The sequence below is a fragment of the Tripterygium wilfordii genome, chromosome 14 (assembly GCF_013401445.1).
Source record: "Tripterygium wilfordii isolate XIE 37 chromosome 14, ASM1340144v1, whole genome shotgun sequence".
NCBI lineage: Eukaryota > Viridiplantae > Streptophyta > Magnoliopsida > Celastrales > Celastraceae > Tripterygium > Tripterygium wilfordii.
This window is the reverse complement of record NC_052245.1, coordinates 443,965-464,153: the sequence shown is the minus strand read 5'-3', so window position 1 is coordinate 464,153 and position 20,189 is coordinate 443,965. Positions and strand designations below refer to the sequence as shown.

The 20,189-nt window shown below is 38.6% G+C and overlaps 5 protein-coding genes across 7 annotated transcripts; 3 read left to right on the top strand and 2 right to left on the bottom strand.

Moving 5' to 3' along the window:
• Positions 1-472: 472 nt before the first annotated feature.
• Positions 473-4,973, bottom strand: LOC120014638 (endoglucanase 2-like). 2 transcript variants are annotated; one of them, XM_038866649.1, is made up of 6 exons: positions 4,232-4,973; positions 3,859-4,142; positions 3,052-3,228; positions 2,537-2,684; positions 1,936-2,102; positions 473-1,270 (listed from the first exon to the last, which is right to left on the bottom strand). In XM_038866649.1, the coding sequence occupies exons 1-6, from the start codon at positions 4,455-4,457 to the stop codon at positions 935-937; spliced, it is 1,338 nt and encodes a 445-aa protein (XP_038722577.1). In that variant the 5' UTR covers positions 4,458-4,973; the 3' UTR covers positions 473-934. The 2 variants fall into 2 exon arrangements, with proteins under 2 accessions (XP_038722577.1, XP_038722576.1); XM_038866648.1 differs by having other exon boundaries at positions 474-1,270; positions 3,052-3,489.
• Positions 4,974-5,216: 243 nt separating this feature from the next.
• LOC120015334 (protein ANTHESIS POMOTING FACTOR 1) lies at positions 5,217-8,473 on the top strand. Its single transcript, XM_038867713.1, has 12 exons — positions 5,217-5,346; positions 5,463-5,554; positions 5,684-5,784; positions 6,348-6,448; positions 6,526-6,592; positions 6,682-6,781; positions 6,869-6,982; positions 7,099-7,236; positions 7,399-7,483; positions 7,776-7,825; positions 7,930-7,956; positions 8,110-8,473. Exons 1-12 carry the CDS (start codon positions 5,340-5,342, stop codon positions 8,251-8,253), a joined length of 1,026 nt encoding a protein of 341 aa, XP_038723641.1. The 5' UTR covers positions 5,217-5,339; the 3' UTR covers positions 8,254-8,473.
• Positions 8,474-10,260: 1,787 nt separating this feature from the next.
• On the top strand, positions 10,261-12,101 carry LOC120015728 (protein WUSCHEL-like). Its single transcript, XM_038868268.1, has 3 exons — positions 10,261-11,078; positions 11,194-11,267; positions 11,601-12,101. Exons 1-3 carry the CDS (start codon positions 10,649-10,651, stop codon positions 11,979-11,981), a joined length of 885 nt encoding a protein of 294 aa, XP_038724196.1. The 5' UTR covers positions 10,261-10,648; the 3' UTR covers positions 11,982-12,101.
• Positions 12,102-13,617: 1,516 nt separating this feature from the next.
• LOC120015082 (RNA demethylase ALKBH9B-like) lies at positions 13,618-17,352 on the bottom strand. 2 transcript variants are annotated; one of them, XM_038867305.1, is made up of 6 exons: positions 17,009-17,352; positions 15,976-16,575; positions 15,447-15,532; positions 14,912-15,222; positions 14,694-14,765; positions 13,618-14,607 (listed from the first exon to the last, which is right to left on the bottom strand). In XM_038867305.1, exons 1-6 carry the CDS (start codon positions 17,187-17,189, stop codon positions 14,316-14,318), a joined length of 1,542 nt encoding a protein of 513 aa, XP_038723233.1. In that variant the 5' UTR covers positions 17,190-17,352; the 3' UTR covers positions 13,618-14,315. The 2 variants fall into 2 exon arrangements, with proteins under 2 accessions (XP_038723233.1, XP_038723232.1); XM_038867304.1 differs by having other exon boundaries at positions 15,976-16,593; positions 17,009-17,347.
• Positions 17,353-17,538: 186 nt separating this feature from the next.
• On the top strand, positions 17,539-18,393 carry LOC120015084. The gene has a single exon (XM_038867306.1). It carries the CDS (start codon positions 17,544-17,546, stop codon positions 18,255-18,257), a length of 714 nt encoding a protein of 237 aa, XP_038723234.1. The 5' UTR covers positions 17,539-17,543; the 3' UTR covers positions 18,258-18,393.
• Positions 18,394-20,189: the final 1,796 nt, after the last annotated feature.

Below are 20,189 nucleotides of genomic sequence, written 5' to 3'. Positions count from 1 at the left end.
TGGTTCAATTATCAGGTTTTGTGGAACTACACTTACATCAATAAAGGGATGAGATTCACTATTGAGATGCTTTTTACTGGAATCCCTAACATTTTTGCACCGATAGTTACTTGTCTTCTTGTTAATTTACTTTTTATACCTTTTGCCTCTCATTAGTGGAGTGGTTACCAACTAATTATTTATCACACAACAGAAGCATACACATCCATAAAATAAACATTCATAACATACCTATGTGGCTTGTTACTTATGTAAGTTTATGGATGAGAAAATTATGAACATGTATTATTTTGGATGACAGAAACTATAAACTTATCACAAAACATCAATTCAACCCTCAAGTTTTTCTTTTCGTATTCAAACGAATCCCTCAATTTTAAACAAAAACAACGATTAACAATAACCCTTTGATCACTTTTTGATAAGTTTAGGGTTCTGTTTTGCTTATTTGTTATTTGTATTTGGCTTTCTATACGCATTTATTGGCTGAGCTTGGGATGGTCTCTTATGGCACCATCTTAAATTGAGGGATCAAACACCAAAAGATCTCCACCAATGTATCTTACATATAATACATCACAACAAAACCATACACGAATTGATCAAATACCAAAACACTAAAACTCAACCAAAGCAACATCTGCGATAGTCGACACTGAACTTATGGCCTAGGGTGGTGTCCGAGATCGGGAGTTTGAACCAACCAATAAAGATATTTTCTTATGGAATCCTAATTCCGTGAGTTTGTCCCACTTCTGGGCCCCTACCCGCATGGTATTCGGCCTAGTCTTACCTATCACCAGTGTGGTGAACATTGTTCTTGTGACCCGAGATCATGTTAGACTGAATGCTTCCAGACAAACTAATTCTATGAGGCAACAAAGATTGCAGAGAGCATGTACAAAATATACAGGTTTGATTATTGTCGAGTGCCCTAGTGGAGGAAAGACTGCACCACTGACGAAGATGCAGTCAAGCCAGAGAGAAGGGCAACAACTAGAGCACTGTTGTAAGTAGTTGGTTCACCTTGCATTGAGTTGTTCCGGGAATCAATGTAAGTTTCATTCAGGAAGGGACCACCAACCAGTGCTCCAATAGCCACATTTGGATTGGGAGTAACTGAGTCGAGCCAAATGAATCCATCAGCGCACCCAGTGTTAGCATCGATTGGAATTGAAGATCCTCTATGGTGCACAAATTGAGGGTAGTCACTTCCATACCCAACTAGATAGCTCATTTTCATTGGATTGTTCCCCAAAACATAATCTGCCTGAAAGATAAAGCAGACTGGTTAACAAGTAATACAGAAGGAACGTAGTTTTTGCACTTGACATGCTCAAATGTTTCAGCAATCACCAAATGTCTGCTTAGAAAGAATAAGACATGTATGTACATAAGAAACAAGGGAATCCATTATTTTTATCTGCTTCTAAGAGTGCCGAGGAATAGAGTTGGTGTGGCAGATAATCAGGTTTCTTGAATGCATCGAGTCTTTTGAGAAATTGAATATAAGCATGTATTATGTATTATGTATACCTTCTCAAGAATATCACCTTCCTCTTTATAACTTATAAGATCTGGTATTATAAGTAAAAATGCCAAAACAACTTTAGTTCCCCATATATCATGATTAGAAATGCCTTAATTATATGCTCCATTCTATTAGTGCCTGCCATTAAGATGGAGGCTTAGGGTTATGGCTCCTATAAGAAGAAAGGTGAGAACTTAAAAATACTGTACAAGGAAGCATTCAGTTCAGTAATATATGTTCCTCTTACCGTGGGTTTTGTATGCTTTTATGCCCCAATATTGTAAGTTAAAAAGTGAATTGTGTAAACTGATGCAGCTAGGTTGATGTGAACGCAACAAGTGAGAGTCGATCATCTTTCATCAATGAAAAGTAAGCATTTAATTCAATGCCAGACAAACACACACCTGTGATATGGCAAATTCACGCAGATCTGCCGGCTTATAGAGTTTCCCGCTGCAATACAGTGTTTCAGTCCGTGTTGTAATCATGTAATCACTAAATAGAACAGCTAGGAACGCAGACGCAACAGGATGCTGCAGGCTGTTCCACTTTTCAACCCATATCAGTCCACCTGCATAAAAAAAATTGCATCCAACGCATACATTACTGAGACTAGAAATGCATTCATCATTTTGGTGTGCAAATAAAAAAACGGAGAATATTATAGAATCAAAAAGCGTGTGCTACTGATATGCGCATAGTATATTGGCATTTGGCACCTAGCAACAAATGTGGCCTGTGTGGTGGATTGTTGATTAAGATATATCTCAAACCATTTACTTTACTGTAACTACTCGTGCAAAGCTTTTTCAATTCCGTTGTTCAGATTTTAAAGCACGGTCCACAAGCAGCCTGAAAAGCAAGAGAAACAGATAGAAATTCCAATTTTCTAAACTCAAACAAGAGCCTGTGCATTATGCTTGTGTCTAATCAATCAAAATGGGAACATGGAAAAGATATATGCATGTAACTAAAAATTCCTATTAATAAGTTAAGGAAAATTACTTTCAGTCCTGCTTGATGTGGCAGTCGGTGAATCTGGAAGAAGCCCACACAAGATATGCTCTGAAGCTTTCTGGTAAAGCTGGAGGTCAATATTCTCCTCTCCAGAAATTCCTTTCATACCAAAGAAACCTACCCTGGACAGCAGAACCTGCTCCAATGTTACAAAAGAAAGGATTAGCACACGTCACCCCAATCCATAATACATACAGCAATATTCTTCATAACATTATCAGCAGTATTTTGCTTTCCTTTATTAATGCAACAACTTAACAGATGAAATGGAATAGAAGGTAAAAGAGGTCCAACTACATGATTAGTAATTTTAAACATGCTCCAAAAATAAGTCTTTATCTAACATTTCTGGCGCAGCATAAACAGATGGTATGCAAGAACTGCAGAGGTAACAGTATTGACATTGGTCAACACATACAACTTTGTCATAAAAACAAACAAAATTCTACTCAATTGAAAACTGGGATGAAACATCCAAAACACTGCATTCACAAAATATACACCTGAGTTCCAGCATGCTTGTCATCCCAACTGAACCAAGTTGGATTCCCCCAATTGGCAAACGCTTTGCCGTTTTCTTCAGTTACATATCTGAGGTATGAAAGGTCTCCAGTGGCATGGTAGAGCCAGGTGGCTGCCCATAAGAGTTCATCTCCATATCCTGTAGAGTTGTAGTACTTCTGCACTTGGGGGATGCTGACGGTATAAGAACCTCTATAAGTATCGGCGAAAGTAAACAGTTGTTGGGCATGCAGAAGAAGTAATCCAGCATAAGTGGAATTGGTTTTTTTGAAAACCAGAGATGCTGATGCCATAGCAGCAGCAGTTTCCGCAGCAACCTCCGTTCCTGGGAAAGAGGTGTTGACCTGCATGAGAGGCCGCTGCTCCGTCATGTTTTCTGGTCTTTCCCAACATTTATGGTCCAGTTCAGGATCGCCTACCTTCAACAACCCAAATAAAGATGCAACTATTTGAGAGACTACAAGCAATTTTTTGGTTAAGAAATTAATCTTATTGGGATCTTTAAGCATGTGACATACTAATGAACATATGCAGAAAGTGCAAGATTTTAAAAAAGTGGAAGACATGAATATTTATGAAACAAATGAGATATAGGTCATCATGAGTGATGGTTGGCAAGAGATTGTGCAGATCACATAAACATGAGTTGAAAACTCAATTAAGAAAAGTGAAAGTAAAATATTCACAAATTCTAGGCAATTTTTAGATCAAGACATTTGAAGCAGAGGCCATAAAACTCTTTAGCAGTGAAATGTAAATCAAGGGGCAGGTTGTTAAAATTAGAGAACCTGAACATAGAGAACGTTAGTAGAAGGATGGGCATTGATAAGAAAATCTGTGATCCACTTCAATGAGTCTTGCGCGTGCCCAAGCTGCTTCACTGCATTCATCTGATCACCATATTCAAGAATCGCCCACGACAGCATTGTTGCCGTGAAAGCCATCGGATATCCAAACTTGATCAGATCCCCAGCATCGTAGAGTCCCTTCGTTAAATCCAAGCCCTCTTCTCTCCCATCATGCAGTCCCGAATCCCCTCTCCATGCAATCTTGTTATTCACCAACATCCCGGCTGCATCAACCAACAGGAAACACCTCTAAAACGTTCCAATTGTAACAAAAACTACAATTCGGGAGATATACAGTTGGTAAATATCATACACTTTTGAACATCGAAGAAATTCAAAGCAATTTCAAGAGCGTCCGCATATTTCTTCACAATGTCCGCGGGACGATCCGAGACTGAGTCTCGCTTATTATGATGAAATTGTTTCAAAATTGTGAGGACGCCTGCAGCTACAACTGAAGCACCGAACACGAGCACAAGCAACCACCAGATCCACCCCTTCTTAGACTTCCTATCCTCCGCAGAAACTTTACCTTCCATTTCCAATTGCTTCAATTTCACCTAGAAAAAAGAAAAACTGATTCGTGTTTCCAGTTTCACTAAGAACCGATCAAACTCTCGACTGCTATTTCCATAGATTCATACTGTCAATGGTGTTGATGAACCCTAACGAACTTAAATATGCGCGAAATCGGAAGATTTGGAGCCAAAATTCAAGTGGTTTCTTTCAGTAAACGTCGTTTTCCAGGGCAAGGTAAAGGCCGAGGTGCGCCATCGGATCGTTTCGAGGTGATTGCGAGGTGGAGGACTGGAGCGTCAGGATGTAGCCGGACGTTGATATCGAAGTAGAGTATAATGGCAGATCGGTTTTGTCGTTTGCTTTGTAGTGTGAAGCGGTTTGAGAAGGAATATTGCGTTGCTTTGTCGAGTACCATAGATAACGAGGACGAAGAAAGATTCCGCAGTAAACCACTGGGATCTTGCTTCAGCGTCGTTTGGCTCAGTCCGCAGCTTCGAGAACATTAGCTTCCCGCCAGATTTTTCTCCGTTTTAGGGTTTTTTGATCTGAAAAGTTCGTTCTACTGCATCAACATGTGGAATAAAACCCAACATTTGAGGCCCACTTATCCGATATAATGGGCTGAAACTGAACTTATCGAGACTTGGGCCCAGCCACAACGGACAGAATAATAATTTTCCCCCCAATTTTCCAACGTTATGGGCTGTTGGAATGGGCTTAAGTTGTCGAGCCCAGGCACCAAGCTGACCCAATAATAAATCCGGCCTAATAAGTAATAAGTCTCCTCCTTCCCCGATCCCTGAGATTCCATAACGTCCAAAACTTCCCTTCTTCGCGGGCAATACTGAATTGGAAGCTGAGCTATAGTCGCCGGAATCTGTGAAGTTCGTCGCAAGAACGAAATGGGTGGTAAGAGAATTATCTTTTATGTTAATTTCTTTCTATTTGGCGTTTAATCGGTTAATTAAAGCTTTGATTTTGTTTGTGTCAATCTTGGTCTGGCCCATCGATGTTCCAATTTCTAGGGACACAACCGGAGAGGGAAGAGAAGGTCTCGTTGGAACTAACTGAGGAGATTATTCAAAGCATGGAAGTTGGCATGGCGTTTAGAGATTATGTAATTTACTACTTCTTCTTTTTGAATTTTGAGTTCAGTCCCCATTTCTTTTCAAAACCTATTTTTATGTTATATAGTGCGATTGTTAATGAAGTTTGAAGATTTTTTGTTTGTTTGTTACATACGCAGAATGGTAGAATTAGTTCTATGGATTTCCACAAGACATCTAGTTATCTGGTAACTGCTAGTGACGATGAATCCATCCGCCTCTATGATGTTTCCACTGCTACGTAAGCTCCCTAATTTTCTTTTTTGTCTGTCTCCGCTATGAACAGTTTGATGATTGTTTCTTATGAATATTAATTTTGGGGACATGACTTGCTCTTTAACTGTATTTGTGTGAAGTGTTTCAAGAAACCTTGATATAGATTAAAATTAAGCTTAGATGAAAGATATGGATTTCAGATAGTGTGTTGAGTTGTCGCCATATGAGATGTGAAAGGTGGGAAGGTTGAAAGATTTACCAATTTCGCTGGGTAGTCCTATGTTAGGGTTTTGTTTGTGTTTTAAGGAATTCTGAGAAAGGGTAATATGATGATACAGTTTGGTTCCCCAAATGGTGTCTTGTTTTAAGGCTAAATATTAGTCGTATACAACTTGGGATTAGTGTATAACAGTGCCCGTCTTGAAGAAAAACCTATGGGGGAAGTGCCTTCATCTTATGGTCTCTTTTGGATATTACATTACAATTTGGTCTTGTTAGTTAAATTTTTACTATTCTTTGATGCTTCAGCTTAATTGCCTTCCTTATTTTGTTACGGCTTGAATAATGAACACCTTTTTCTATTTTCAGATGTTTGAAGACAATTAATAGCAAAAAATATGGAGTTGATCTTGTCTGCTTTACATCTCATCCTACAACAGTCATATACTCTTCAAAAAATGGTTGGGATGGTACGTTTATCAGAAAAATTACTGTGATTGAGTTGAACTTTGCCCATACTTTTTTTAACCTACAGTCATATATTTAGAATCTCTAAGGCTTCTGTCCTTGCATGACAACAAGTACTTACGGTATTTCAAAGGTCACCATGACAGGTTTGGTTTCTGATTTCAGCAAATTTTCTTTGGCTTCCAAGTGACTGTGTCTTCCAAAATCACGTATTCTATTCTTTCTTTTTTCCTAGGGTTGTTTCTCTTAGCTTGTGCTCTCGTAATGATTGCTTTATTTCTGGCTCACTGGATCGAACAGTTTTGCTTTGGGACCAACGAGCTGAGAGGTGTCAGGTAAATAGCTTTGAACACATACAGAGGATTCTTCTAAGCATAATCGCCCTATTTTTCTTTTTATTTGATCTATCATCCATATTCTAGGGACTTTTACGTGTACAAGGAAGGCCTGCCACAGCATATGATGACCAAGGACTAGTTTTTACAATTGCATTCGGAGGATTCGTTAGAATGTTTGATGCTCGGAAGTATGAAAAGGTCAGTGGCTGATAACTCATGGAATGTTACAGCGTACAAGATGTGAACATGTTGCTCCATTTCTGTTAACAAGGTCAGGATGTTGCTAACTTTGGTAGATTTTTCAATCCTTATAGGGCCCTTTTGAAATATTTTCTGTTGGGGGAGATGCATCTGATGCAAATGTCATAAAATTCAGCAATGATGGGAGACTTATGCTTTTAACAACAATGGATGGACACATTCATGTTCTTGACTCATTCCGTGGCACAATAGTAAGTTCTTTTGCCTGTATCTGTGTTTGACAGTAAGTTCTTTTGCCTTTATGTGTGTTTTACAGTGGGCATGTGAATTCCTTTGTTTTTAGATGAAGTTTGTTGTCGTTTCAAACCTGAGATAGATTATCTGATGTCTTTTTATTGTCACTGTTGTTTTAGCTATCCACATATAATGTGAAGCCAGTTTCAAGCAATTCAACATTAGAGGCATCTTTCAGCCCTGAGGGGATGTTTGTTGTATCTGGTAGCACCTCTCTCTCTCTCTCTCTTAAATTCAGGTGATATGCTTAGAACATTTATCGTATCCTTGCGTTCACTAAGCAAAGGTAAGTTCCAATTTTTTGATGGTAAGCTGTGGCATGTGGGTACTCTTTGGTGTGTAGAATTACATGGGGCTTGAAATGCATTTTAAGGGCCGCACCTGCCAAATAAAGTAAAGCACCCTATGACAAATGCAGGCACCTCTCTTGCGAGTTTCATTGACACATTGCTTCTGATGCTTATGCTAATTGAGTTGGTTCTGACATTATTGCCAGGTTCAGGTGATGGTAGTGTTCATGCTTGGAGTGTACGAAGTGGGAAAGAGGTACTTTGAAAACTTTAATCAGTTCCCCTTATTCATAGCTAAATATCTCTCTCTCATGTTTCCACAATGTCATCATTGAACATGTGTGTTTGTTTACAATCCAGGTTGCACATTGGATGAGCTTTGAAACTGTATGCGCTGCTGAACCTTGCAATCTCTTCCTCTCTGTATCTCTCTCTCTCACACACACACACTACTCCCCTCAAATAATGGTTATGCTCTTTGCAGCCGGCAGGTGCTTTCTGCACCGGTTAAACTCGTTAACTCCTTTTGATTCTCTGCAGGTTACAAGTTGGATGAGTACTGAAGTTGAGCCCCCAGTGGTAAGGTGGGCTCCTGGAAGTCTCATGTTTGTGAAAGGATCTTCTGAGCTGGCCTTCTATATTCCAGACTTATCGAAATTGGGAGCTTACGCCGGAAGGAAGTAGCGCTGCTATTGTCGACGTTACTACGTTTTCACCAGAGTCATGAGTTGTGGGTTGAGCAAAGCATTCTCTTCCAGGCATGTTTCTTTTGATTGAGAAGCTTTACAATGTTGAATTACGCAATCCGCACATCTTTCACAGTGTATCATAGAACTGGTAGGAGGCATTGTAACTTTACACTCCTCTCTAAGTTCAGTTATTCAAGGGTAGCTTTCTTATTAAACGTTTTACCAATTCTACAGCTTTATTGGATGCGTACCGTGTGTAGCAACTAAGAATCGGATTTGGGTCTAATTCTAGTTCTAGCGGCAGGTCTATATATATACAAAAGTGGAAAACAAGCATGGATTTAAAATTTGGGCTAGCCCATTGTCTGAAGGTGGGCCTGCATATAATATAAATGTATATTAACTTTAACCCATTTAAGATAACGATGGCTGGTGTACGTAGAATCTACATGATAACATAAATGACATATATAATATATAAGTAGAATTAATTTAGTAACTTGGATAACATCAATCCATTTAAGGTATCACTGGTGTACGTAGGATGAGTTCAAAAGGCAAAGAAAATAAATTAAACGCAAAAGAAAAGCTTGTGGCTAGGGTTTACCCCCACCCCTCTCTCTCTCTCGGTATGTGTGTGTATATATATGATTATATGTTGTTAGAAGTCTCTGTCTTAGGCTCTTAGCATTAAAAAGACAGAAAGCAAAGAGTGTACATAGCAGCCTAGTAGTCTTGAGGGAGAGAGATGGAATGATATTGTGATGTGGTGTTTAAGAGATATGGAGTTAGAAAATAAGTGAAAAGTAAATGATTACCCCAAAGAAAAGGGAAGGTTTGCCTCTGCACTACTTCGGCTGCAGCACACTACTAGACCCTGATGAGGTAAGCACCCTCTCATCATCTCATGATCTAATTGGATAAGAGACAGAGAGAGAATGAGAGATTGCTTTACAGGCAAATCCAAAAAAAAACCCTTAAAAGAACGATCAAAACAAACAGAATGACTACTACTTACTTGGGCCAATGACCCAGAAAATTAAACAAAAGATATATGATACAAAACATAAACTTCCCCATATACCATATTAGTCTTTTTGAGCAGACGAAGACCTTGCAGAAGAAGTCACTGCAGAACGTTTAGTCTGTTCGATAAATTTAAAGAATTGTGTGGATTCCAAACTAATAAATATGCGGAAGGGGCATGATTAAAATTACAATGACTTCTGCAGATGTCCAGTGCCCTTAGCCTTGAGAGAATTGGGAGAGAGAGAGAGAACAAAAGGCAATGTAAATGCATGATAAGGAGAGGAAGATCTCATGATGGCAGTGTCAATATCAAACAAATAATGCACACTCTGTCTGAAAACCAACACAAAAGTTGAATGAGACACTCGCAGACAGGCAGCTATACATATATATATACATGTATTTTATTATATATTATGGGCCTTTTGGCTATGTAATGATGAGCCTTTCGAAAAAATTCGATTGCAAGAAACAAGAAACACTAGTTTCCACCAAGATACATATACTCAGTCTTGGCTTTTCGTTCTGTCAGTCTTTTCTTTCTTTTTTCTTTTACCCACATGAGACAACACCAATATTTTCATGTACTGTGTTGATAGTCCCCAAATCCAATATATACTAATATAAAGCAACATATACATACATGATTATAAATATGCATGATTGTTGAACTGGGTTTTGTTTAGTGAATGAATGTTTCTTTTACTCAATCATCAGAAGATCCAGAAACCATGACATTCCTCTAAAGAATGATACCATATCCCCCATTGAAAGAAGAACCCAGAAAAACAAAAGCCCAACTCTAGAGGTTTTTTTTATTTCATTCATTCACTGTTCTTTATTTCTTTCAATCCAAACACATCTCAGTTAGCAAAAGGACAAGTTGTACTAAAAGATCTCCATTCAAAGAAGATCCCCAAAAAGAGAAAACCAAACTCTAAAAATCAAAAATTTATGGCAAATTCATTCACATTTCACTCACTAGCCCTCTCTTCTTTTTCTTTTTTTCAATCCAAACATATCATCTCATATGCCTCATTCTCTACTTGATTTCCTTTTCTTTTATCTGCAGGTGCAAAAGGTATCATGATTAATCATATATGTGTATATATGCATTTATATATGCATATATATACACACCTCGTCATGCCTTTTGATCCAAGTAATTAAAATCCTCTGTTACCCTCCCAGCTTTCTATGCCTTCTTTTGTCCCTTCCCTTTTTCATCTCTCTGTGTCAACTTCACTAGTCCTTCTCTCTCAGATATTTCTCTGATCCTCTCCCTTTTTATAATCATCAACTACCACACCCTTCATCTCCATATCTCAACCTTCAATTTCTTTGTTTTTTTTCCTTCTGTCATGGACCCTCAACAACAACAACAAAATGATCAAGACAGTAATGGTGGCTGCAGAGGAGGAGTTGGAGTTGGAGGAGGAGGATCTTCATCAAGCTATCTTTGCAGGCAAAGTAGTACTAGGTGGACACCCACAAGTGAGCAAATAAGAATCTTGAAAGACCTTTATTACAACAATGGAGTTAGGTCCCCAAGTGCAGAGCAGATACAGAGGATCTCTGCTAGACTCAGACAGTACGGTAAGATTGAAGGGAAGAATGTGTTTTATTGGTTTCAGAACCACAAAGCCCGTGAAAGGCAGAAGAAAAGATTCACTTCTACTGATATTACTGATATGGCACTCCCCATGCAAAAAGCTACTTGGAAAACTGATCAAGATTATTCTCTCCACAACAACCACAAGTACCAAAACAACATTTCTACTACCACGCCTGGTGTTGTATCTTTCTCTTCTATTTTCGATTCTTTGTTTTTATTTTATGTGAATTGTTGTTCTATGTCAAGTATTTGTCACTGCTTCAGGGTTTTCTTCTGCATCTTCTTCTTCAGGTGCTGTGTTTGGCTCTGTTGGATACATGGGGAACCATGGCTATGGTTCCATGGCCTTGGAGAAGAACTTCAAGGCAAGTAATTATATATGGGTATCATCTCCTTTTGGGTTCAAAAGCAAAGCAAGCATTTCTGTCTAAAGTGCAATTTCTATGGAAACGATATATCATGAAGAGTTTCTATATAACTATTTGTTTGGTATCGAAGGGACAAGCCCGTGGAACCAGGATTCCACGAGAAAATATCCTAACTGGTTGGTTCGAACTCTCGCGGGAGTCCGGAGAGATAACCAACTAGATTAACGCCGGGTGGTTGAAGAGTTTCTAATTCTATACAACTAGTATACAAATGAAAGTCCAACTTTTAATTAACTCCATATTTGTCTCTATTTCTGTTTCTTGAAGCAGGGTTGCTCAGCATCAGCTGCAGGAGGTGGGAATGACATTAATGGTGGAACCATAAGTCACAACTTTGGATGGGTTGGTCATGAAGATCATCATCCTTATAATTATCATAAGAGAAGGTCAATTGACTTGACTTTTCAAGAACATCAAGAACAGGAAGAAGAAGAAGAAGAGGAGGAGGAAGAGGAAGCTGCACCAGAGATTGAAACTCTCCCTTTGTTCCCCATCCACGGCGAGGACATCAATGACTTCTACCAGAAAAATAATAACGAGTACTACTCCCATGGCCAGTATTACAGTAACTGGTATCGCTCCGGTGAGGTTACCGGCCGTACTTCGTTGGAGCTCAGCCTCAGCTCCTACACCGGAATATCACCGGATTAATTCTAATGTTCCCTCTCTGTTTGCCCTAATTTATAGATCTAATTAATTATTACGCTAATTGTGCATGGTTTATTCAAAAGCTAGTTCAAACGATGCTGTGAACTTGCCACTTGTTTTCATATTGAAGTACAAGTCTTTGTACTTTCTCTATGAAGTATATATATCTTTGATTAATTAGCTAAACTGCATGGATTAACGAACGTCACTTTCTCAGACTGACGATATCATTTATATATGAAGTCTGCAATCAAGGAGATCATGATCATGATCATGATCAAGATCCAGATCAGACGGCTGTCGATGTGGGCCTACTTGGCATAGTTCTCTTTAGGATTGTGTTTGTTTTTATTGATAGAGATCCCAAATAACTCAGATATGATGTGTGAAGCAACGAGTGAATTTGTGCGAGTCTCTTGTATTTAAGTTGAAAATAAAGTAAATCATTCATTGTATGACATATTATATTTAGGACAGTTCAAGGAATTTGAACTTCAATACAAGTGTGAGGTGAATTTTTTTATAACTAAGAATGCCTTGAACATTCGATATGGACATTCCAAGTCCATGCGGTTTATCTCCAGAGAGATTCACTATTAGACTATCACTCAAGTTATAAACCTAACCAAACACCAATGAAAAGGAAGTGTTTGATTGGTCCAATTAATCATTCTAGTACTTGATCCTTGAACAAACTCTGAGTTCTCATGTGCTAAAAGAACCAAAAAAAAAGGGTTTTTCTTCTTAAGGTGAGTTTTTGAAGAAGCATCTCTCTCTTTACTAGGCTGCTGAAAATTTCACAAAACAGAACAAAAATGGTGATGCTTATAAAGACATTCAACAAATTGAAGTTCATGTATTTATTGCTATTGCTATCTTATACAAGTGGTCTTCTTCATAAGCAGGCTTTGAAGGTTGAAAAGGTCCCCATCACAAAGATATTGAATGGATGCATTTCCTTTATTTGAGGTTGACATTTTGTCACTCTTCATGGTGAGAATGATGAATCTTGTGCCGTTTAGGGCATTGAGAAATTTGAAAGAAGGAAGAGAGAGATGTCCTAATAAGGTAAGTACGGACAATATGGGGTCCGGACTAGTAGGGTGATCCTAAGTTGGACTCCTGTTGAGAGCAATATTATTTTGGTCACGCACTGAACTTTGACCTAATTTACTATGTCATTAAGTTTGAATCTTAAGTACATATGAGCATGATGATCCAAGTTTAGACCCGTCTCGAATTTCTTAAGGATAAACTTGTATGACGTTATGATTTCAGTTGTCGATCCAAGACGTATCGCTAAAGCTTTTGGAGACTTCAAGTACGTAACGTCCAAGACCAGTAATGTGAAGCATGACATGCATTAAGCTTTTGCACCAATTTTGTGAAAAGTGTTGGGAAGGCTTTTCCTTGGTGGGTTTTCTTGCTATTCTCTTCACAGCCTCTTTTGTTCAAAACTTCACATTCTTCTCTTCTGCTGTAAAAACCCTTCACAGAATTATGAAGGATGAAAAAAAACAGCTTCAAAGAAATAAATTCACAGTTAATCTATCCTGTAAAAATATCTATGCATCCCATACTAGCTTAGCTAGACGTTCATCCAATAGTGTCAAAGTCACAGTTCACAACTACAAAAACCTTAATCAGAAAATCATAATCCTGTATTACAATACTCACAAATATCACACTACAAATATAATTTGAGGGGGAAAAAAGTGGAAAAACTCAATATGATACAATACAACACATGGATGCCATGCCGGTACAATCAATGTGCAGCTCAACTTCTCCAAGAAACAAAACCCATCAGACAAGCAGCCTAAAGCTACAGAATCCAGAGTAATTGGGTTCCATATGTGCTTCAAACCAGTATAACCTCGTCAATTACTAGATCAAACAAGAACCCACAAACAATTCGAGCAAAAATAACAGAAAACCATTCTTAGATACCCCTTCTGGCTAACTGAAAACAACTCCTACTCATATGCATCACCATTCACCAGTCACTTTGAAACCTTTAGCACACCTATAACCCATGTACACAAATATAATACCCCCTCGTACACAAATATGTGGAAATGTTGTATCCATGAATTGAACATGATCAATAGGCTGCACCCTACAACTCTATCACTGGGTCGCATGTTCGCATGTTAATAGGCCCTATAACTCGATCATTTGGCCGCATGTTATAGGCCTTATAATTCTACCACTTAGCCGCATATTCACAATAAATTACTTACTTGAAATACCAATTCAGATCCACATTCCACAATCAAACATAGCTGCCTATATATATTGGCCAATAACAAGTATATCTCCAAACTTATACACTCATCAGTAGTCAGGATTCATCCTAAACCTTCGCTTATAAATAGGCCCTTGTCTTGTCCGAGTCAAGTAATGGGGCTCTGGTTGGGTATAGCTTCTCTGAGAAAATCCTCTGCCTTCCATCTTACCCTCTCTTCTAAAAGGCTGCCTTTTAATACGGCTGTGAGACTTAGGAGAATCAAGCCTCTTCACTTTGCCTGTTTCATATGATAATGGCTGAATCCCTTGCAAATCAGGTTCTGGAACAAACCCAATCGGCCTCTTTGATTCATCCATTTTTCTGAATGTGATTGATATTCTATGACATGGTAAATAAACAGAAGTCAGTTTACCAACTGCAGTCACAACCAAGCTGTAGAATTATAATAAATTTTGACTTGATACCTCTTTGCGGCAACTGCAGGAACACAATGCTTCGCCACATCAGCCCCATTTCCATTTAGAACAAGAACAGACCTGGAAAAGAATAAAAATGCCAACTTTAAAGCCTTGAATTTCAGCAACCATTTTGCAGTAAGAAACCATGGGAAACATAAGGAAATACACAAGACAACTACAAAGACCTGCGGAATTTAAGTAAGTTGGCAAAAAATCATACTTACCCCACAGGAAGGGGAATAGCAATTGAGCCAGCAAACTCTCCTGCAGCCAAAATCTTTAAGTTTGACCCAAATACAATATTGCACTCGCTAAGAAATGACACAGTGCAGAAGGGTCGGACAAAATCATGGTTGTCAATGTGAGGAGGTATGCAATCCCCTTCTTCATAGATGTTCACAATGCAACTGTCAGGTACACAGCTTGGAGGAAGAACATGCCACTTGACCAACCTTCTAATGATGACCTTGAAAAGAGAAGGCAAAGGATCTACAGTTTCTTTTTGAAGAATGCCCTGAGGGTTGCCCATTTTATCCTGACACCATCATATTCAAATTGTGAGCTTTGCATCCCTCATTATAAATCTTATTGTCATCACATCACCACATAATGGCCAGATAACTTAGATCAAGAAGCAGCATGAAGATCACAAAGACAAGGCAGTGCCCACACCTACCATCAATCAATCGTGGATCTAACTAATATACAATAAAATATGCACACAAAGAAATTATTGGAAAAACAACCGAGAGAACCTACAATGGAATAATTGTAACAACAGCCAAACTGTATGGTTACACGCCCTTTGCCCCTCATCCACTTCTTGGGTGCTGAATAAGTCCGCTCTGCAAGAAAATTCGGGCAAGCATGAGTAGATGTTAAACAAAAACGAGGAGCACGTCCCTAAAAGCTGCATGCCAAGATATAGAAGTGTACATGCATAACAAATGAAGAACTTAAAGCACTAATTGGAAAAATCAGAGCAAATAAATTTCATTAAAACAAACAGAGGTATTTTCTTGTTAGTCTTTATGAAGAATCTCTCATAGTCTCATTACTTGGTTTTGGCATCAATCTCACAAGGCATATTCGCCACAGATGAGAATATCCCTCCATAGTTAAGGCAATTTCCCGGCATGTATTATGTTTCATATGTATCAACATGAAATAGAGAACTAAAAGTATCATAGATAATTGATCGAACACAATCAAAATATAACGCACAAAATAGGAAATCCTTATTAGGAAATATACAAAATCACATAAAAAAGAAGATAGGCTCACTAACCTTTCAATTCCCCCCTTTTGCCCTTCTCCTCAAGGGCATAAACTTCTTCAACTATTCTTTTCTGTTCTGCAGCACTGAAAACGCCACTGTGAAGCTCAAGCCCCCCAAGAATGTTAACAATCTTCCCGTTAACTCTCTCCAAGCAAATAAAATCTTTCTTCCTTTTAACATTTTTGAACCGAATGTACTCTCTCTGATCCCTAGAAAGCGTAGGCTTCTCAATAACCTTCGTCACTGTCAAGTCTCCACTCAAAGGATTCCTATTAACCACTCGCTTATTCAATTCAGATTCTTCCTCTTCTTCTTCTTCTTCTTCAAGCTCATCTTCCTGTGCCATGTCAGCCCAAGATATTCGAGGACTTGGGGTGATGTCAACAGAAGGTGATCCTGAGGTTAAACCACTACTAGAAGCTTCCTTGTGGGGTTCACAGCACCCATTTTCCCCATCTTTCCAACTATCTAATGAATTCGTATCATCACCATCTTTGCAACTGCCTCGCGAATATGTGTCATAGTTATCCTCATATTTCTCTATGGTCTCTCCTGATTCCTCATTGTTAGGAGACAAAGATGTTACACTCTTATCTGAATGCAAGGCTTCTGCTTCACCATCAAGTTCTACAATCATGTCAAAAAATAAGATCGTTCGAACTTCCAATCCAATGACAAACCCATTTTATAACCCCAAATTATGAAAATAAATTGCAACTATGAAACAGGAATCCCAACAAGATACCCTAACATACCCAACGTCAGGCATACAAAACACAGTTTGCGAAGCAAAAACATAATCTTCCACTAAAACTACAACAGTGCTTTTTCGGTCTTTTGGCCGCTAAATCTAAATTTCATTACATACGTCCCAACTCATATATTTGCATCAAAACGCACATGAGAAAGACGCAAAAATACAAAAACATGCAAGCAATAATCAAAATCTCCGTGGCCGGAACAAAATTAACTTTTCTCGCCCAACAAACAAAACCTAAAACAGACTAAGAGAGCACTACGAGCAATTGAAATTATGAGTCACCTGGGTCTAGAGAACGGATGCGGTCGGAGAGGTTTTGAGTGCAATTGTGACAAAGATCTCGGGAAAGGAAGGGGAGCCACGTCGTCAAGAACTCCGATGCTACGCGGAGTTCTGATGGCTGGTACTGCATGAGGAACGGGTCGTCCTTTCTGATCCGATCAAGATCGCCTGTAACAGGCATGGCTGAGTGGACTCCGTTGTTGGAGAGTAGATTCGGTGGTGGTCGTTGGTTCCCGCAAAATAGCCAAAAAAAAGCAAACTGAAGAAACACGAGTTACCCGGCTTCGGTCATCAAAGACGGGAATGAGTTCGAACTGTAAAAAAACCCGAGTCCATGCCCACCTATAAATCCACGGGCCTTTTTCTTCATTGGGGAATCACTATGCACTTTCACAACTGGCGTAAACTTTAAGCAGAAGAAAAGCAATGGTGAGTAAGACTCAGCTAAAATTCGTACGGATGGGGAAAAATCCACGAAATTGAGATTATATTTACAAAAAAAAAAACCATTTCAGCTGGTTAATTCGAACGAAAAATGATAAAAATTTTAAAAGTTGGCATCTTAATTATTTCAGTGACGGAGTTGGACGCATGTAAATGTATTTGTGGGCTACCCAATGTTAAAACGGGTAGGGGCCTTCACACCAAATCGGAACCCATCGAAGATAAAAGGGATGACAGATTACATCCACCCATTCAGTTCAAGCCCTCTAGCTATACCAAGCAAACAATGGATTCCAACATCCTCCGTTTCTTACCTTCAAAATCACCAGCGCCAGCTATCCTCATCTCCCCCAGAAAACCCTCAACAGCAACAGCTATGCCATTGCTTCTATCACGGCCGCCGCGGAGATGTCTCAGAATCATTTCTACAAACGGCACAAGCAACAGCAGTAGCAGAGACACTCCAGGCAACGATCCACCATCACCAACACCAGAAACTGTGGAAATACGGTTTAGACGAGGTTCGAGGAAGCGAAGACAGCAGATGAAGGATGGACAAGCCATGAAGGCCCAAACTTCTTCACCTCCTGCTCCCAAGAAGTGGGAGGACATGAGTGTTGCAGAGAAGGCAACAGAGCTCTACGTGGGAGAGAAGGGACTGCTCTTTTGGCTTAACAAGTTTGCTTACGCCTCCATTTTCATTGTAATTGGAGGTTGGATACTGTTTCGGTTTGTGGGTCCTTCGCTCAATCTGTACCAGTTGGATACTCCTCCACTGGCTCCTACCTCCATATTTAAAGGTTAATAAACTGTCGTCTTCAAGCAGGAGAGCCATTTACTTTCTTTTTTTTCTTTTCGCTCTTTACTACCAGAAATTTTGTATGATAGATTTCTAGTTCACAGCCGAATTGCTTATAGTATTTAGCAAACCTGCTACACAATTTGATAGTCAAATCAACATAAAACAGAGAGGGAAAGAAAGGAAGATCTCTCCCAAGATCTTCTTTACCAACCAAAAACTGATTTACTGTTCATTGCATTCATTGGGAGGGTAAAACTTGCCGCTGTTTTTGACAATTTCATTCTATGATATACTCCTATCACCACCATGACAGTACCTAATTAAAAACTGACCCAGAATCTAAGCAAGAAGAAGTTTAACCTACGGCAATTGAAGCCTCCATAAATTTGCAAATTGCAACTAGACTAGACAGCATTTACAGTGAGGAGCGTGAGGTTGAGCTTCCGCTTGGCTTTGACCATTCATATCACGACACGTCTCAAACGAGAACCTTTCGGTGGCTCTGGCTCTGAGCCCAAAACCATGTACAGAATTTGGGTATTAATGTAAGTCTCTAAGGTGGCCCAAGCCCATTAATGAACCGCTTCACGGCTGGTCTTTACTCTTTGTGCCTGTTTGGTAAAGCGGGCCCGCTAGCTGGCCCGCTCTCGCGACCCGCTTTACCAAACACCCCCTTACCGCTGAGCGGTACCGCCCGCAAAACGGTGGGGTACCGCTCTGCCATAAAAAGCTCCCATTGGGAGCTTTTTCTGGGCGGTGGGGAGCTGTTAATTTTTTTTTTGTATTTTTTAATGTGGGACCCACGTGGATCCCACATGTTTTAGGTATTTTTTAATTTTCATGTGGGACCCATGTGAATCCCACATGCTTAAAGGTCAACTTTTTCAATTTTTTATTTAAAAACTATGGGACCCACCTGTTTTAAATATTTAAATAATATTTATATAAATTAAATTAAATCCTTCCTAAACTACAACATGTACTATGATTATTGTATTTAATTTTTAATAAATATTGTATTAAATTAATAAATGAATTATTAATTCTTATAATAATTTAAATTTATCCATTTATAATTATATATATTAAATTGTATTTATTCATTAATATATTTATATAATTCATATTATATTACAATTTAAATATTAAATTAAAGTAATTATAATTTTTAGCCAACAAATTATATTTATAAATTAATAATAATACAAATACATATATTTTACACAACCTAACCGCTAACAACAGTTAACAGCTTCACCAAACACCTCACAGCTTATTTAAAAGCTTTAAGCTCAGCTTTTTTTTCACAGCTTAACGGTTAGCGTTGAAAATCAACACAACCTTACCTAACAAGGGAAGCCAAAAACTGTAAGGCATACTCTGAGCCCATTACAACGGTCCCGTCATAGTTATGAAACATTTCTTATCTCTATTCAAGGCCCAAGCCCACTTCATGGCCTTGCAAGCAAAACTGATCATTATAAGACTTTTGAAATAATTCACCAATTTAAAACACCCAAAAAAAAAGAGGAAAAAAATGCCAGTGTTCTTTGTGTCAATTATTCCAAATATTGAGATGAGCGCACATGATTCAAATGAAATCGTGTGAGTCCATTTCAGTATTTGAAATAACTGAGATAAAAAAACATTGAGATCCGTAATATTTTTTAAGAAAATAAAAATAAAAATTGAAGAACAACGCTAGACATTGATATTATTACCTCTCAATCCTAAAAATGCTACAATTAATATAAATATTCTCTAAAGGTCTCTCGCTCATCTTCTTCTTGGATTGCCTCTCTCTTAGACAAAAAGCCATTCTAAATAGGATTAATAAGTAATGGCTTCTTTGTCTTATTGACCAAAGGTGGTCTTTATAGAGTTTCTTATTTGCTCACAATGAATTGAGTTAGTGAAGTAGGAGTTGCAAACTTC

Coding starts and splice junctions, on each gene's coding strand:
- LOC120014638 (XM_038866648.1), bottom strand. CDS start 4,457: ATGGAAGGTAAAGTTTCTGCGGAGGATAGGAAGTCTAAGAAGGGGTGG. Junction 3,490..3,858: donor CTAACGTTCTCTATGTTCAG/GTTCTCTAATTT, acceptor GGGTTGTTGAAG/GTAGGCGATCCTGAACTGGA. Junction 2,685..3,051: donor ACAAGCATGCTGGAACTCAG/GTGTATATTTTG, acceptor ACATTGGAGCAG/GTTCTGCTGTCCAGGGTAGG.
- LOC120015334 (XM_038867713.1), top strand. Junction 7,484..7,775: donor GGGGATGTTTGTTGTATCTG/GTAGCACCTCTC, acceptor CATTATTGCCAG/GTTCAGGTGATGGTAGTGTT. Junction 7,957..8,109: donor ATTGGATGAGCTTTGAAACT/GTATGCGCTGCT, acceptor GATTCTCTGCAG/GTTACAAGTTGGATGAGTAC.
- LOC120015728 (XM_038868268.1), top strand. CDS start 10,649: ATGGACCCTCAACAACAACAACAAAATGATCAAGACAGTAATGGTGGC. Junction 11,079..11,193: donor CATTTCTACTACCACGCCTG/GTGTTGTATCTT, acceptor CTTCTTCTTCAG/GTGCTGTGTTTGGCTCTGTT. Junction 11,268..11,600: donor CCTTGGAGAAGAACTTCAAG/GCAAGTAATTAT, acceptor TTCTTGAAGCAG/GGTTGCTCAGCATCAGCTGC.
- LOC120015082 (XM_038867304.1), bottom strand. CDS start 17,189: ATGCCTGTTACAGGCGATCTTGATCGGATCAGAAAGGACGACCCGTTC. Junction 15,533..15,975: donor CAAAAGGGGGGAATTGAAAG/GTTAGTGAGCCT, acceptor ATTTTCTTGCAG/AGCGGACTTATTCAGCACCC. Junction 15,223..15,446: donor GTTGTTACAATTATTCCATT/GTAGGTTCTCTC, acceptor TGATGGTGTCAG/GATAAAATGGGCAACCCTCA.
- LOC120015084 (XM_038867306.1), top strand. CDS start 17,544: ATGATAAAAATTTTAAAAGTTGGCATCTTAATTATTTCAGTGACGGAG.